The sequence below is a fragment of the Podarcis vaucheri genome (genome assembly GCF_965113315.1).
Source record: "Podarcis vaucheri genome assembly, chromosome: 9".
NCBI lineage: Eukaryota > Metazoa > Chordata > Lepidosauria > Squamata > Lacertidae > Podarcis > Podarcis vaucheri.
In genome coordinates this window covers 39,172,093-39,191,033 of record NC_138767.1, presented here as the reverse complement: position 1 = coordinate 39,191,033, position 18,941 = coordinate 39,172,093, and the positions used below count along the sequence as shown (strand labels likewise).

General features: G+C 41.2%; 1 protein-coding gene across 2 annotated transcripts in view; it reads right to left on the bottom strand.

The window, feature by feature from the left end:
- Nucleotides 1-3,025: 3,025 nt before the first annotated feature.
- The window catches only part of ARHGAP10 (Rho GTPase activating protein 10), a 110,247-nt gene continuing 94,331 nt past the window's right edge, over nt 3,026-18,941 (bottom strand). The window contains exons 21-23 of one of the 2 annotated variants that reach the window (XM_082237623.1): nt 16,497-16,631; nt 15,368-15,447; nt 3,026-4,411 (exon numbers count right to left, since the gene is read on the bottom strand). In XM_082237623.1, the coding sequence (XP_082093749.1) occupies nt 4,158-4,411; nt 15,368-15,447; nt 16,497-16,631 (469 nt within the window). In that variant the 3' untranslated portion in view covers nt 3,026-4,157. Of the gene's footprint in view, nt 4,417-15,367; nt 15,448-16,496; nt 16,632-18,941 lie in introns of both variants that reach the window. The other variant, XM_082237624.1, reaches the window with a different exon arrangement.

Below are 18,941 nucleotides of genomic sequence, written 5' to 3'. Positions count from 1 at the left end.
ACATTATGCAGTTTTTGTAAATCTTACTTGTAACACCTGCCTTCGTAGTAACAAGGGCTTTGATAGTGCACGTTGCTTCACCTGGGCTCTACCATTCAGGTAATCTCCCCGATATTGTAGACTGGCACAAATTGTCCTTAACTGCCTCATCCTAATAATTTTACTTGGAAGTTAAGTCCCTTTTGGCTCCATGAAGCCAGTATTTGAGCATTAGAGTTGTATCCTTAATTTAGCACCACATGGCAGATGGCTTTTGAAGGGAGCCCATTGCTGGATTTCCCATTGGAAAAGGACACGATTGCCAGTGTGGGCTGGAGATAGGAACGTCTTATGACACAAACGTAGGGGAACACTGAAAGGGATGCCTTTCACAGAGCCTTTGTGTGGGGCAACTTGGCAAAGATGTTTAAACCATGCCCGGTGCAAACGAAAGCCCAAAAGCTGAAAGAAAAAGCACCATGAGCATTTCTCTCAACATCTGAACCATTTTATACATATGCTGCTGGGAATAGACTTCTCCAAAGCTGGCTGTTGCTTTTTTGACCTTCTTGATATAAGTAATTATCATAATTTACACACCCATTGGTTTAAGAGAAAATTGGACCATGTTTCTAAAATAATATTCACTGGAATGCTAAGGAAGCAATTCCGCCTTTGCAGATAATACTGAAGGTCAAGCTACCCACAATCTTTATCATGGGGACAAAGCGGGAGAAAGGCAGCCATTAATTGGTTGAATGGGTGATGTTCTTTGACCTGGCATGGAGAGTTTCTATGTGACCACCATCTTGTCAGAAAGTGGCAATGCTACCATGCAACCTCTCCATATAATACCAGAGCCTCACTATGCAAATCAAGAGTACAGGGCTCAGATGGTTTTTTTAGTTCATGCTGGCAAAATGCACATTCCCCCCAAAAAAGTTAACCACCAGCCTTTTGGTGGCAAAAGTAAAAGGAATAATATTGGAGTCAGAACCAAAACTGTTCCAGTCTGATTGTTTCATCTGCACATATACATATCCTCCCTAATACACTTAAGAATCACCTATGCCTCTCTCCCTCTATAATTTCAGCCTTGTTGTTTATGCACTGTCACAAAGTAGCATGACCAAGCAGTAAGCTGGCACCAAAACGTTGTCTATTATCTCGACTTTCCACCTTCCCCTTCAAATCGGGACCCCCCTTCTGCCCCACATACATACGTTTGTATGGAGCAGCAAGGATGCTTGTTGACAGCTCCCCACATCCAATCCCACTGTGACTCTGGAAGATGTTCAGGGTTCTTCTCCATGCAGAGGTCACTCTCAACATACAGAAACTCTGCAAACAGCCCCTTTCATGGTTGCACTGAACGCTCAGGGCTAGGCCACAAGTTACAATTCTGTTTATGCACATTCTTTACAGCAGTAGTGAGAAAGAGTGAAATGACTTACATCCATAACATGTGCCTCACTCTCTTCCCCCCACCGTGCCCTTGTAACAGTTGGAAAAGAAGAGAATCTGATTTCCATTACATTACTCCGCAAGCATCTGCACTGTTTTTGGTCACATTTCCTAACTGCTTGATGATCTCCCAAGTAGAATCACCTTAAAGCTATCTGGCAAAGATTATAGCCTCAGACACAAAGAAGTATATTAATGCCCCACAGCCTGGGAGAGTTCCAGTTGGACCAGGGAGGTAGAAGTACATTGGATCACAACTGCACCATCTGGAAATGATTTGTGAACACTCTTGAGGGCCTTATATTTCTGGGCAAAAGAACAGACAATGATTGTCAGTTAAAGCTCATTAAAGAAAATAATCTGAAAGTATAGTAACTGTGAAGTGTTTTTTTAATCAACCTTTAGGTAGACAAAGCTCTTTTAAAAGATTATTATTATTATTTTCCATTAGTTAGGGAGTTTGCACAGGTAAAATATTTGCTGTCTATTTATTTAGTAGTAAGTGTACTTTTAAAGCAGATTAACAGTTGATTAAGTCACTCCCTGCCAGTAAGATATACAGCAGGCACCCCCAAACTCGGCCCTCCAGCTGTTTTGGGACTTCAGTTCCCATCATCTCTGACCACTGGTTCTGTTAGCTAGGGATGATGGGAGTTGTAGTGCCAAAACATCTGGAGGTCCACATTTAGGGATGCCTGATATACAGCCTACGTGAACCAATTTTGGTTTAGGAGTTAAATTCCCACAAATACGTATCTGGTAAGCAAGGTATATGGAAGGCCAAACAGATCTAATGGGGCTCTGTCTCTGTTGTTTTTCAGAATAAAAATGATTGTTATTTGGGGTGGGTAGCGTCTCCTCAGCAGCTGTAAATCTAAGTTTCTTCTACTTGTAGCTTTCTTTGCTCTATCAGGTCATGTGTGTGCAAAAGCATACCACCACAAGGCTAAAAAAAACATTCCGGGATGTACGCATAGCAACTGGTGCTGAATTAGGACCCATAGCTGCTCTGCTTAAGTTGGTAAGTGAATTGTCCCAAACACATGAAAACCCTTGTCAAAGCTGATGATGACAGGAGCCCATTCTTAGGCTGGTCTGCCAGCAGGCAGCTTCCTGGCATAATCGGGAATCTGTTGAATGGGACCAAGGACTTTAAAACATTTAATGCAAGTATTTTTAAGGAGGGAAATCAGGGGTTGGGCTTTCTGACACTTTCTGTTCCTCAACTGACACCCTATTAAAACAGTTAATAGAGGGATCACCTATTTATTGTTTTTGCTGCAAAAGACTTAAGAGTCTTGTGGCACTCTAGCGGCTAACAAATTTATTAGACAATTATCAGTGAAGTGGACTGTAGCCCAGAAATACTTACTCCATAATATAATTGTTAGTCATATCATTTAAAGTCAATTCAGACCTGACACTTTTCACAAGTTTGCACTTTGGGCTGAGAGTCATCAATTACGTGGCAAGCAAAGTGATGTGTTTGGATATAGGAAGCATAATCTGAATACTTCTGTTTAAGTAGTTCCATCTTCTCTCTATCGAACCCGGAGGCAGAAGAAAACAAATCCTTTTTATAAAAAAAGTGTGTTGTATTTAAACAACTCTGGTCATAGCAAATTAATAATACATGTGAAAACTTACAATCATGAATGAACAGTATATTGCAGTAAAGTGAAGCTTCTTTCTTTTCACATTAACTGTGATGTGAAACTGGCAGTTGACAGCCTTTCCATTATTCTGTTGGAAATAAGCAGTGCATAAATTATCCCTGACTGTACGCAAAGTTACATGGACAACTAAGACTCAAAGTAGATGTGATACGTAGTCAAGTGTATCAAACTTAAAAAAATAAATAAATCCAAAAGCAGCCTTGTGGAGAGCAGGTTCCTTAAATCTTTCCCTTTCAGTTTTTTTTTCTGGTAAAAAAAAATCCCCTTCACCCAGCTGCTTGAAGATGAAGGGTGGAGGGTTTCTTGGGGGGGGGTAGGAAAATAGTTGTAGGAGAAGAGTTAAGCAGTTCTCCTTCCAATTCCTCCATGTCAGTTTTGGGACTTGTCTCAAGGGAAAGAAAAAAGTAACAGCAAGCTACTACTAGTCTGAGCCTATGTAAAAGTGAACTTCCGTCAACAGATTATCAAAACAGTAAACATACTTTCCACAGCATTAATAGAGAACAAGATGTCCTGATTCCGATAATTTGAAGGTAGGAGGAAACCTACAGAACTCAGAGGATCATATATGTGCCTTTAAAATATATCATAAGTGAAGCCATATAATTTGTTATAAATTTATCTGCACCACTGTGGACATTTGAAAGCTGTATTTTATTCTTCCTTTCCTGTGAGTGTAAATTAATGATGCTTCCGCCAGCTAAATTTCTTCCTTTCAAAATAAGGGAAAACTAAATTGTCAATTAACACTGTAGTAGCCTGCTGTAACCCTCACAAAGATAGCAGCTTACACTGAACTACCAACATTTCCCCAACTTTTTCAGTAAGGTGGGTAGGTCAGGCTGGCAGGGGACTGGGTTGGAACCAGAAAAGATTCAAATGTCTCAGATCGTTAAGAGTAGGAGTAAATACTGCACAATCAAGTCTTTTTTTGATTTAACATTCATCTTACAAACATACATATGTATAATTATGACTCTTTACAAACCTAAAGTACTATTTTTAAAATTACCCACCCTTTCCCCTCCCCATATAAAATTACTGCGCAATTCCTATTTGGCAAAATATTAAGTCTTTATACAGATGAAGGTCTTCCGTCTCATTGTCAGGTCCTGAACTGATTAAAAATAGGTGAAGCCAAAGAGAAGCAACTGAATCATAAAATCCATGGATACCATGTACACCTTCCAGGCATTCAACGAAGAAAACTAAAAAAACTGGACATAGTTTTGGGGAATGAGTCCTCTCTTCCCATTTAGTGTTCCTTCTAGCCAGCCGGGTTCCCGAGAAAACTGCACTGTTGAAAGAGGGTAGAAAACAGACACACTCCTATTAATCCACTATTTATGACAGAAGTCACAGAATTGTACAGCTGGAAGTCAACGATGCAGCTTAAGTCCATGAAACTCTTTTACTCACAATCACAAACAGACAGAGGGAGTCTTTTGAGTCTCTATTTTCCCAGAACTACTGCTCATTTAATTACAGACTTGTATGAAAGCCAAACTCTTGCATGAGTCTTTTTCATGATAGATCCCCCCCCTTCAGTGACAGTACTTTAAGGAGGGTGGAATCTTGAGCAGAGGATCTGGTGATCAGTGGGAGCGAAAGGGCTGCTTTAATGTTTCCCTACCCATCATTTGCTCAGCGTTCCCCACCCCATCCTGCTGTTTCTCCACCATCAGCAAGGAAAGACAGAGGAACTTGTACCATTTAATACTATTCTATTTGAAGATGAAACTCCAAGCAGAGCAAAGAGGTAAGACTGCCTTTAAAGGCTTATTAGAGATAAAGAAGTAGGAATGTGGGTCTCAAAAATGCCCCCCCCAACCAAGCTTCACCAACTTATTAACGTAAGATTGGCACCATCTTTTGTTTTCTAACAGATCACAAGAATAGCCAGTCTGACGATGAAACCTTGTAACAGGCAATTTAAAGAAATTTCAGTATTTGGGAGAAGAAATGATTGCGGATATCTTTAAAAAGTTAGCGAGGTAGGAGGGAGATTTTACCTCCACTTTCAAGTCTATTTTTGCAGGCAAAAGGGAGATATTTGTATTTTTTTTAAGCATGATATTCTGCGGCTGTTCAATTCTGCGTTTGTGCAGAATACTGAAACACATGAGCCCTGAATATATTACACGTGGGAAAAGTAAATTTAAGCACACACACAGAATGAAGAATTTTCTTTAATTATCTTTTCACATAATTGTAGAGTTGGAAGGGTCCATGAGGGTCATGAAGTCCAGCCCCCTGCAAGGTAAGGAATCTTTTGCCCAACCTGTCCCTACATTGCTCCAAAATTGCTTGAAGTGACTGGGGAAGCATTTCCTCATGCAGGAGGCACCTAAATAAATAAATATTCCTTCATTCTCAGTAATACCGGGGATGCCATAGGAATGTTCAAATGGACTTGTTTTTAATATTGAATCAAACAGGAACCCTTTGTCCACCCAGGAACTCACTGGTTATCCCAAAGATCTTTGGGGCTGGCATCCACTTTTTCTAATCCCACACATTAAGTTACTAAGAGTTTTACAAATAATACCAATGCAAATCCATAGGTAGCACAGCAAACACTGCAGTAACTGGATACCTACTACAAATGGCTTGTAGGAGGACAGTGAAGCCATTATCACTCCCACTTGAAAAGGTGCACCAAAGTCTTTACAAATGTTTGATGCATACAGCTTCAAAATCACAAAATATATATTTACACTGATGCTCCTTTGGGGGTGGGGTGGGGGAGGACGACAACATAACTCAATGGAAAGTTTTGAATATCAAAAGCAATACCTAGAAAAATACCACTCTCAAATGGAAGATTAAAAAAAACTATAATTGGCATAATATTTACCCTTTGTAATTTTCACTGCATAGGGTAAGCACACGTTTTAAATGGACTGATTCCACATCCCCGCAATTGGGTCTCTAAAAAGTTCCTTCACAGCAGCTGACACACGACGACATACATATTAAGATTGCCGAGACAGTACAGGTGAATACACATTAATCGGGATACAAACATATTAGACAGACTACTTCTGCCAGCAATTATCTTAAAGGTTAAATTATAATTGGCCCTATTTTATCCATACTAAGCAGCCTTTATTTTGCATTATAAAGCTCACAGGAGTCTTGTCAGTGACAGGGCGATAGATCAAACTGATGGTAATGGATATACCAACATTGTTTACAGTTCAACTGGCCATTTAATTTTGAAAGAAAGAAGAAGAAAAAACAGCTTTTTTTACCCACATGTAGTGCTTTTGTCTTAGCAATAAGACTGGAAAATGTATGCGGTGGTGAAGCCATTGAGACATGTCCCGGTTCACTGCATGGCTGAAAATGCTTGCATTGGTGACGTAAAAAGGTAAAGGTAAAGGACCCCTGACAGTTAAGTCCAGTCACGAATGACTCTGGGGTTGCAGTGCTCATCTTGCTTCACTGGCCGAGGGAGCCGACGTTTGTCCACAGACAGTTTTTCCGGGTCATGTGGCCAGCATGACTAAGCTGCTTCTGGCGAAAACTAGAGCAGCACATGGAAACGCCGTTTACCTTCCCACCGGAGCAGTACCTATTTATCTACTTGCACTTTGACGTGCTTTCGAACTGCTAGGTTGGCAGGAGCTGGCACCGAAAAACAGGAGCTCAGCCCGTCGCGGGGATTCGAACTGCCAACCTTCTGATCAGCAAGCCCTAGGCTCAGTGGTTTAGACCATAGCGCCACCCCCGTCCCTACTGGTCCTCAGTTGCAGAGCAGAATGCTCATGTTCCCCAAGAAAAGGCCATCATAGATGCGAAACAGAGGCCTTGTGAATTAGCCAGTATCTGAAGCTCAGAGTTTAAATACTACTTCAACATGGAAGCTACAACATGTGCTCATCTTCAATAGTTCTTGTCCACAGAAGTAAATTTTAACTCAAGAAAGCTATACCAGATCATTTCATACCTGTTGAACCCATTATCAATGTTTAACAGTATCACTAGGTTTGTTCTGGGTATAAGCTTTCTGAAGAAGAGTGCATGCACATGAAAGCTTATACTCAGAAGAAACTTAGTTGGTCTCTAAGGTTCTACTGGACAATTTTTTAATTTTTCCCGACTGCGTCAGACCAACACAGCTACCTGCCTGAATCTAGTACCACCAAGGGCATGGTACTTAACAGAGTGACTATCAAAAAGAGGTCTCTACGGTAAGATGTCAACATACCAAAATTTGAAACTGGGGAGGCAATAGACAGGAAACAGAAGGAGGTATAGGTGACCAGGGTAAGAGTATGCATGCATTCAGTTCAGTTCCGCATACTAAGACTGAGTTTTAGTGAGGGAAGAGAGCTAGGGAATCACTAATGCTGACTAGAGTTTGCTACTGTAGAGTTTGCTTGGATACCTACTGGTCCATTTTAGGCAATTCTGAACATGGCACATTCAACTTGGATGATAACTTTCTCAGAATCAGTTCTCAGTTCTCCCAAAAGAGCTGTCTCTACCCCAAACCTATATGAGGCATCTCTTCTGCACTATGTCAGGCTAATGACAATAGAATTGGACTCATACAACATAAAGACTAAAACGTGAGAGACTGTGGTCGTACAGACTGAAATCAATGAGCTTACGTGGACACTTCTGCATTGGGGCTGCCTGTATGCAACAAATTATATGCATAATTTCTGCCGCATTAACTGAAATGTCTTTGCACTGCACAGAGTCTATTAGGCTTCCATTTGAATCACTTAAGCTATTTTAGTCCCACTAAAATTGGTGGCACAGGAGTAATTTCAAAGCAAGCAGGGTATAATCCTGCTTGATGTCTGTGGGATCTCTCTGGAATACATGGTTTTAGGACTGCGCCACTTTAGCTTACACGACAAATCAGCTCCTCTGTAGCTATAATTATATAAGTTTTAACAATCTTCCTTCCGCTAACCATGATAAAGAAAATCTACTCACTAAGACATACAGCCTTTCCCTCAAAACTGACATATTTTTAAACAAATACAAATTGCCTTCATGTGTAGTTTTGATTTGCAGAGGGAAGATAAATATGTCCTTTCACTTCAGTGAGCTGTACTATTTCCTGGCAGTATATTTTTAAATCTATAAATATCAACCCTATATTTATCACAGAGAAAGCAGTTGTGGTGCAGGGAGACGAAGTCACCTTTCATTCATACACACCACACATGCCCATTCTCTCCCCCTGCCATGCTCACTCTTACCCACACCATTCTAGTATTCCTTAGATTTGCTTCTCCCATGTTGCACACTACAAAAGTCTCATAAGTGTGTGAGCCAGCTGACTGACATCTATCTACTTTCTTGAGCCCAGTGGTGAGGACCCTTTCCCCAATCCATTCCTTCATGGACAACCTGGGGCCACATGCCAATAGTGGGTGAGGTCAGAAGCAAAAGTGGCTGAGCTACGAATGTCTCTCTTAACTCTGTGCAGTAGGCAACACTCCCATCAGAAGTTGCACGTACCCCACCCTCCAAAGTACTTGAGGAGAGTGTGGAACAGGGCAGGGTGAAATCTGGGTGTGTGTGGTTAGAGCAGAGTCCCAAGGAACAGATAGAGGGGTTTGCAGGGCCACATTTCCTTTAGTCTCTCAAGGAAGTTACTCTGGGGCTATTCTAAGTGGAGGTGACACCGATAAAACCTGAGACCTTCTTTTTGCTAACAATGCACCATAGCACATCACATCACATGCATGTACAACTTGTATGGAGGTGAAAGCGTTAGTTATGACAGCAGTAGCTGCAATGAAGTGGACACCTCATGACACATGAAAGGGAAGCTATCTTGAGGGCTCTTGGCACTGTGTGGAGTACTGCACTAGCCAGTAGTGCTTGGATTAAATCTCTTCTGCCTCCATTGCCCAGGTTAAAACTGCATGGGCAACTTAGCTCACAGGTGTACATGATAATTAATGAGATGCCCAGACTCTCACTGTTATCTGTTACCTCATTGTCACATTGGCTTTTTCCCCCTTACTCCCAGACAAAAAGTGGAAAAGGTGTTAAGAACAACTCTTATTAGATCCTCTCAGGTTATTGTTCCCCATAAACTATCTTAAAGTGACTGCCAACCAAAGAGGTAATTCCCTCTTTTTTTGTAGTACCCATTCAATGATGACAGTAGCTACTTGAGGTAAGAAGGAATGCACGCTATTCATTTTTTAGGAAATTTAAAGATACATATGCCATGTCTTTGTTGTAGCTTCCACTAGGACAGAGGCCACAGGAAGTAGAGTATGTCTGAGTAACAGGCGGTGGTTTCCACCCCAAAAAAACAGTTCTTGTCGCAAAAGTTACCAATCTTGCACCCTAATAAAACAATCCTTATAGTTTCAAGATCTAGCATGTGTGAGAGAGTTCCAATATATTTTCACCTCATTTGGTTTCAGATTACCAAGAAGTTAAGGACTACTGGCACCTACAGCCAGAGTCACATAACCATGGTAATTATTTATTTAGATGTCTCTGTTCTTCCACCCCTTTCAGAAACCCATGAATGAAGAGAAGCTGCTTTTAAAAGTATTTTGACAATGTTTAGAAGTGTCTGTAGCTAGAAAGGATAGCAATGATCTTTCTTGCATTCCCTTCACCACTACAGACTCCACTTTATATATGGTGCCACCATTATTGTGGATGGTTCTGTTTTAAACATTGCATATGTCTGCACAATGCATTAAAACCGAGTGCCAGCTATGCAGATGGGCACTGGGAGACCCTGTAAGGAGCTTGAGCTTCCCAGAGATGGGTTCTGCCCACTTTTGCATATACCCCTCGGAACACTGCTAATTGCTCAGAAGGGAATGTGGCTTTCAGGAGGAAAAAAATGTTCCCCACCTGCTCTACAAGAATTCATAGATGGGAGCCTCTTCTTTAAAGAGGCAGAATAGCAGGTAAAAACAGGTTAGGAAGGAAGGAAGCAAGAGCGATCTCTTTACTGTAAGCTTTGAATCAGCAGTTTTGTCCTTGGGGAAAAAACTGCTTGGGAAAAACCATTAATCAGTTGCTGAAAGGCTGTCCAGTGCCCTGGCCTGCTATTTGCCTTCTGCAGCATCAGGCTGAACCAACAGCTCTGAGGTCCAGTCAGCAGATTCTGGATCTGCTGCTGTATCCAGCCTCTGCCATTCACTTTTTCACTTTGAGCCAAGTCCAGCCTACATCCAACCCCCCTATCCCCACCCCTGTTCAAGCAGGAGGGGAAAGAAGCTAGGTGAGAATGGGGAAACTCTCTTAATTCCACAGCCACCTTAAGGGTTCCTCACTTTAAAGTATGAAAAAGAAAGGGGAGGGGAATACAGATGGAGGGGGGGGCCAAGAGGAAAAATAAAATGGAGGTAGGGAGGGGTAAGAAAGATATAAAATTTCCCTTAATGGAAGTGGCACCTCATGTCAGACACTAATTTAACAGTTATTTTAATGGTTGATACTAACAGTATGTCAATTTGATTGATGCACTGTCACTTTGATAGTTAAAGTTATTGGTAGAGCAGCAGAAATGATGTATTATTATCTTAATTCTTCATTTAAGGGCTTATTAAGGCATGTGGGAATTTAAACTGAGTGATGAATTTGAATTGATTCCATGGAACTGGTACGCAGTCTAAGTGCACAAGGGGATAGGAAGGGAGATCGGGAATGGAGGAGATGTGACTTATTCAGAGGACTGTTGAAGGGCAAACGAGAACAAGATGGTTTTACAGATTTAGTAAACACGGGAGCTTAACTAATAATTCCCTCCAGTAATGAAAACTTCTGTTACACTGTGTTTGGAATTACCGTGCTTTTTAAAGCTGAAACCACCTGCAATAAATGGGATTTCACAATGGAGGGAAGTGAGCAAAGGATCATACTTGTTCCAGACTAGAGGCAGAAGAATTGTAAGACAGCCAAGTTTGAACACAACACCAAATTATTCAGGATATTAAGATCTCGAGCAAAAGTAAAGAGCTTAAACAGCAAAAAAGGGTAACATTCAATGTAAGTAACTTCAATGTGTAGGTATCATGGTAAGCTACTTTATAACAGGGTTAGACAATTTGTCCATGTAGTCTAGATTTTCTACCCTGAGCAGCAGTGGCTTTCCGGGTTTTGGCAGAAGTATTTCATATCACTTGTCACCCATTTTTGAAACTGCAGATATGAGGGATTGGAACACAGGGATTCTGTATGCAAAGCAGGTGCCCTACCATGAGCCAGAGTCACGCCCCAAGACACCCAGGAAAGAAATCTTAGAAGAACAGGAAGTTGCTGAACTGGCAACAGCGCAGAACAGAGCACATGGGAATCTTTCTTGCATTACCCTACGAGCACATCTCCTTTCCTATAGTGTGAAGGGAATATCAGAAGCCTTAGGTCGTATGGGAATAGCTGCAGCCTGATCTTATATGTGGTTTTGAGTTTTTCTGATCTTAACTTCGCAAAGTGGGGAGAAGCCATGCCGCAGAAGCTCATATGCGGGGGGAAAGAATATGAAAAAGTATAAAGGGGCTGTCCATTTACTGACTGGGGAGCATCTTCCCCATGCCTAAGAAGTTTTAGTTTAGGACAAACCCTGAAGTGGTGGACCCTCTAGTTGCTGTTGGAGTACAACTCCCATCATGCTGGCTGATGGAAACTGCAGTCTATCACCACCTGGAGGGTCCCCTCTCCTAGAATAAAGAGTGGCACGCAGGAGGTTTACAAAATTTATAAATGGTGCATGGGTGGTCCAATGTCTTGGAAATTGCCCTGAGAGAAAAATTAACTGATGTGAGCAGAATAAATAGAGGTGTGAAAGACTAGTTTATAAGCACTTGGTATCTACTCACTGTGTATACAGTGAATCAAAGGAATGTTAAAACTCTTGGACGTGATTTATTAGATTTTTATTTTGTTTACCGCTCCCTTTTTAGCAACCCCTTCTCTTGTTTTGTTGCTGTTGTGCTCTTATAGGTTTGTGCCATACCATGTAGCTTGTACTGTATTTGGAAAAATGGAAACATTCTCTCTCTCTCTGTGGTGTAGTGGTTAAGAGCGGTAGTCACGTAATCTGGGAAACCGGGTTCGTGTCTCCGCTCCTCCACATGCAGCTGCTGGGTGACCTTGGGCCAGTCACACTTCTGTGAAGTCTCTCAGCCCCATTCACCTCACAGAGTGTTTGTTGTGGGGGAGGAAGGGAAAGGAGAATGTTAGCCGCTTTGAGACTCCTGAAGGGGAGTGAAAGGCGGGATATCAAATCCAAACTCTTCTTCTTCTTCTTCTCTCTCCCTCTGGCAGACAGACAGACAGACACACACACACACACACACACACACTCATTCATTATCATCAACATCATCATCATCCAGGGCCATCTTATTACTTCATCAAATATATACACTGAATGTAAAAATCCTCAAAGTGGTTTACAAAAAACAACAACAAACAAACCAATAAAACTGGGGGAGGGGGAGAGAATTACAACCCTACTTTAAAACATACAAAAGTTAAAATACTAAAACAGATTAAAATTACCTCACCTCTCTAAGCATCTGGGGAGGCTTGCCTAAGCAATAATGTTTTTAGCAGGCGCTGAAGAGTACAGTGAAGATGCCTGCTTAGGTGGGAATAGGTGGGAAGTTTCAAAGTGCAGGTCCTGCAACACTCAATGATCTGAGGTCTTACAACAGGGCCATACAAGGAAACTTGAATGGCTGCAGGGTTCTGTATTAAACCAAATGCAGTACTTTACGCAATGCATAATTAAGCTACAGAATAATTCATTGCCACTAGACGTGGCTACTAGTTCAGACACCTTCTGAAAAAGACTTGCCAAATTCACAGAGGATTGGTTCATCAGTGGCTATAAGCTACCATAATGGAAATGTCAACACTTGTGTCCAGAAGCAGAGCAGCTCCTAGCACAGCTTCCAGCCAGTCAAGACTGGGCTAGACTTTCAGCTTGATGTAAGTAAAGAATTCTCAGCACAGAATGGCTCCAAGGAGACCCTGAGCGGAACAAGCAGAAGGGCTGCAATATATGCTCTGATTTTTATTACAGGCTTCACTAGTAGCCTTGGCTGCTGGGTTGAGCTGACGTAGAATGTCCAAGAGGAAAACCTGGGACAAACCATTTTTGAAGGTAAGAAGAAGGTCATCTTCTCCTTTCCAGGAACCTGTCCAGAAAACAGGCTTTAGAAGCCCAGGAGAGCAAAGCTGTCTCCCTTCTCTTTCTCTTTCACACAGAGACACAGCTCGAGTAATGGCAGAAATTACACAGCAGTGCTCACATTACATTACTATGGACACATGAACATGTAGTGTGGGCAGCTTGTCTGGTTCTGAAGCACTCCCATGATAGCTACCTGATCTGGAAGGCATTGTTGTGGTGGTTCAGAGCCACAGGTTTGAAGGTTTCAGTGCGTTCTGGGAATAAAGACACACATGGAAACTCCCATGCTGCTACAGTATTTCTTTCAGCAGGACCTAAGAGAGGATCTTAGTGCATCTCGCTTTCCCCCTTTTGAGGAATAAACACAAGGTGTGACATGCCTGAAAATTCCTGTGCCGTGAACCACGTGCTCCAGGAGCCTGCCTTGTCCTCGGATTTGATTAGAAGAGTTCTTCACAGATATGCTAAGGGTCCCCACCCCTACAATAAATTTAAACTTGCTTTCAAGAGAAAGCTTTGAAGAACTATATATTTATCCAATTCCTCTTTTATCACACTTGACTCAAACACAATCTGGCTGCAAGGTAGCTTTTGACAGGAAGCATCTACAGCAGGCATGTTTTCTTAATAGTAAATATGCAGGCCAGGTGCATAGGAAGAAAGGGGGAAAATGAGAGGAGATGATAGGAGAAGTTCATTTCCCCCCTATCTGCTGCAACAAAAATAACAGAATCCAGGGACATCTTGTTCAACTAAATGCATATCTGCAAATTCAAACAACGGACTTAATGCAGATTTCTGGTTTAAATTATTCCTTTCCTCCCTTCCTCTGTGCCCCCTTTTCTGGATTCTTTACACGCCACAGCCTGTTTTAAAAATGAGAAGAATATATTGCCAAGCCTTGGGGGGATGAAAAGATTAGGTTCATGAGAAACTTTCCTAACTTGTATTTTTGGGATAATATATAAATGCCAGTAGGGAGCACTATGGGAGAAACAGGCCATATTTAGAGGACTTCTTTAAAAAATGATTTTTAAAAAAATAAAAAAGTTTTTTTTCAACAGCGCATTTTATTGGCTCCCATGGACCTAAAATGGAGAGCTCAATGCTCTCTTTCAAAATATGAGTGAAGGGATTGTTGGTTATCCCTTTTGATTTGCCTTCTTACTGAGGATCCATGCTGGCTGAGAACAACGTCAACTATATTCCTATTGGAGACGAGGAGGGAGCATGACTCAGAACACTTTCCCTTCTGAAACCCAGCTCGCACCAACCCACATGCATCTTAGGCACTAGTTGAGCATACACCTTCCTACCTGGGCATATGCAAGACACTAGTCTGGAGCCTATTGTTCTAGCGTTAAAGAAATTATCTTAGTGGTTTAAATGGACTGATACTCCTTTTCAGCCAGGTTTTATTGCACCGTCTATTACCTCTCTGGTAACGAAGAGAAGGTAATTAATATTTTAAATAAACAAATGAAAGTTACAGGTAAAACAACCTAGGAATGGTTCACCTTCTCATTTCTCAGGACTTGGAGGGCAGCTATTAATAAAGAATGAATTGGTATTTTTCTATACGAGAGGGAAGGGTGTAGAAGGCATTTCTGCAATGGCTTTGAAGAGAGGTGTTCTGGGTCATAACTTATCAGTGAAGATTCTGCTGTCTGTTAAAGCTGAGTTCTCTTGTAAAGCATGCAGGTGGCAGCTTTCAAGCAGCAGCTGAAGAGCAGAATTAAATGAACAAGGAGCCAGTTCACAGCTCCTTGTGGCTATTGTATGTGAAGCATTCCTCTGTGTAGTTTTTACCTTTAAACTCCTGAGGCCCTGGCCTTTAGACACTGAAGTTGGAATGAACACCTAATGGATATTTCTGTCGCTGTCAGAGCTGTCTCCTGCTGCCGCACCATGAATAGTGACTTGGTTTTTGCTAGAATCTACCTCAGCCCTGGATTTGGCAGTAGCCTTCCTTATGACACAATTTTTTAAAGAGGGCACAGGTACTTCCCCCCATATCTCAGGAGATATATGTTTAAACCATTCCTTTGCAAGCCATAGTTCAACAGATTTGATTGTAGTTGGCCCCGAAAGCTATAATACTTACCATCTTCAAAAACTGCCCCAATTTGAAAAGATAATTCAGAGCTATGCTCCGCCTCACATGGATACACTGCTCTTGCTTTTCTGGTGACAACAATGAAAGAATATCAAAGATTTTGTCAGCATTAAACATTTTTTGCAAGCTTAAAATTGTTTAATTTTGCACAACATTGTGCATACAGTTATATGGGGGGCAGTTCTATGTGCTCAAATAGTCAAATGTACTAAGACAGCAAAAACCTTTTATGGGAAATATATTACTCTGCCATCTGATCAACAACTTGACTAATGCAGGTTATGTAGGGTGCTAATTTGCATTTAACACAAAATATAGGCATGCAAAAGTCTATGTTTCCAATCATGCAAAAACACAACATGTTTTATTGGACAATAACTACTACTACATCTCTGTTCAAATACATATTACTACCCTTAGGTTAGGAAGTTACATTCTGGTTTGCACATAAAGCAGCTGATCAGCATAAACCAAAACTGGTACTTAACAGATTACAAGTAAGTAATTTGGCTATTAAAACTGGAGAAAATTACATATTCCCTGTACAACTACTAGCGGTTCTGTTCAAAATTAACGTTGAGGGAGAGGGAAAGAGGGACCTGATGAAAATGGCAGCTTCAGCTGCTGCATGGTAGCTCCTGTTCCACCCAAAGAGATGATGCACAATGCAACTGCTTCACACAACATGGACAGGTTCTGCCTAAGATAGCATGACACAATTGTGTGACACACTTTGAACATTCTAGGTTAAGTGAGTGGAGATTACTTTGCCTCTCGCCTCTACCAGTTCAATTCAATTACCTCATTATGGGTGGAGCCACAGTCAGGGCCCATAATGGGGCAGTCTAGGCTTTAGATTTATTTAGACTCTTTCTCCTGCTTCACTTTATGCACACCCACACACCAAAATCTAGAAATCATTCTTTTATCATGAATGGTAATTTTTTTTTGTTTATCTCTGTAAGTTACTGAACTTAATATTTAAAAGTTGGTTGCTAGCATGCTGCCTGACTCCCGTACAGTCATCTTTACAAGGGAACAAACAAACCTCCATGTTTTGCTTTTAATATAGCACAAGAGTTAGCAACAGAAAATTAACTAAGTAGCACAATATTACCTTCCAGATGGTCTGTCAGTCTCTCTTACAGGGGAAGGAAAAGAGAACGTTGATGATGCTGGTGTGTCCAAGGTAGATGCTGTACATGTCTGTGCCTTCATCCAGGAGACCATTGATGAATGAATGTCACTGGAGCTGAAGGAAGACATTTTCAAGCAATACATTAATCATTTGTATCTTCAGCTTCATAGCATTCAGTAGTGGATTTTTGTGAATAGGAAGCTTAAGTTTTTAGACCCGTGAAGTCATTAACATCATTTGCCCACTACATTTTTTTTTTTGCCCTTATAGTATCTTTTAAAATATGCCACCAAGTCTGTACAAAAAGCTTGTAATCATAGCAACCCTCCTAATAAATGAAACATTTCTGTTTGTATCATGAAGGCAAATATGATTTTACTCTTTACTGAGCTTTATTGCTGTGTGTGAACCATATAATGCTCTTAGACAAAATAAAATAAAGAGGCTGAGTTAAATACTGACATTTATACTGAACAGGGTTAGTTGGCAGCCAGTGTGTTCTAATGAAAGCCTGAGAACATCAAACAATTGCTAATAGCTTGTCTAACAAGGAGTTACAGGCTGTTATAGTGCCATGAACACTGGTTAATATCCCTCAAGGAGATATGAATAACTTTAACAGTCTATCAGCCCAGTTTGACCTTTTTTTTTCCTTTCAAAAAGGAGATTCCCTTCTCTTTCTACAGAAACTACACTCAGTTGCATGGCAGTGGCAAGGAGAGGAGAAAGTAACCATGAGAGTGATGAGATGCCATCCAAATTCTAGTATTTAGTCTCTTAGGCTCAAGTGAAGTTCATATTTCAAGTTGGTTTACCAGGTCCTTTTAAAGACTTCTACTGCCTCCCAGAGACTGGATTTTAAAAAAAATAACCCCTCCTCCCAAAATAGAGCAATATTTCATGTAATTAAAACTTTATTTGCCCTAAACTGACTTTAGCCCAGATCTTTGAAGTGAGAAGGAGAAGTGACAGTGATTGCTGCTCTTTCCTCCCTCCACTGCTGTTCTGGGGGTTATTCTGAACCCCAAAAGCCAAATTCAGGGGGCACATGGGATACACATGGAAGGAGAGGGGGTAAGCCCCATTGCACAAGCAGAAGTCCTTGTGCAGGACTTCTCTGACAGGGTGTGTTAGATGAATTCCACTCGTTGTATTTACATTCACATGCCATACACATTCAGTATGCCATGTGACACAGCGCATGCCAAATGTTATCTAATGGGTATAGTACAAACTGATTATTATTTAGAACAGTTTCCAACTGGCAAAATAAATCTTGAAAAGGGCAGAAACCTTTGAGCTCCATGCTGCTTTCTCCCCAGCTTTACGAGAAATTCAGTCTTGCTGTAGAAGAAATCACTGCAGTGCTCCTGTCAGATACAGCTTGTGGATATATATGAAGGGTTCACAGACTACAATGCGGCAAAGACAAGCTCTGTTTCTGAAAGAAGTGAAATCTTCTTGGATGCAAGTGAAAAGGACTCTGTCTGTGAAATAGCAACATGGACTATTTGCAGCTAAGCTGACTCTCTAAATACACTCATTTGGAATATGTGATGGTAAAACCAATTCCTGAAAAGACAGATCTCTTTGATTACCAATGTTACAATAAGTTAAGAACATACAGTAGTGCCCCGCAAGACAAATGCCTCGCAAGATGGAAAACTCGCTAGACGAAAGAGTTTTCCATTTTGGAGGTGCTTCGCAAAAGGAATCTCCTATGGGCTTGCTTCGCAAGACGAAAATGTCTTGCGAGTTCCTGCGGGTTTTTTCCCCTCCCCCCTTTTTCTAAGCCGCTAAGCCGCTTATCAGCTGATCCGATAAGCCGATAAGCCGCTAATAGCGCTAATCCGTCAATGGGCTTGCTTCGCAAGACGAAAAAACCGCTAGACGAAGAGAATTGCAGAACGGATTCTTTTCGTCTTGCAAAGCACCACTGTATTAAAAGTTCTTAATTAGAAATGTGGGAGCACATATGTACATTTTTAAACTATCACTGATGAATGCAGAGGGTGGCCGAAATGGAAGCAGTAACATTGTCTTCAAAAGGGGGGGGAACCACACACACTTGTCAATCATCTTTCCTTGACAAGAAAAGTCATTGGGGGTGGGGGTTTGAAACCTGGCAGAAAATAAGCTACAGATCTTTACTGATATTCAGGAAACAACTCCTGAAAAAAAGATTTTATTGGATGTTTATCTGACTCGTTCCTAAGGTAACTCTGGTAAACAGAAACCTCTTATCTCAAGAATCTGTGAGCAAAGATGCAAAAGGGAGAGAGGCCATAGAAGGAATCTACACCAACTCTTCGGTAAAAAATCCATCTTGTTTAGCAGAACTGTCATAGTTGTCAAAGTCGGCACGCAATGGGCATGGAACTTCATGTGATTTTAAAATGCTGTTACTATAAAAACTCAGATAAT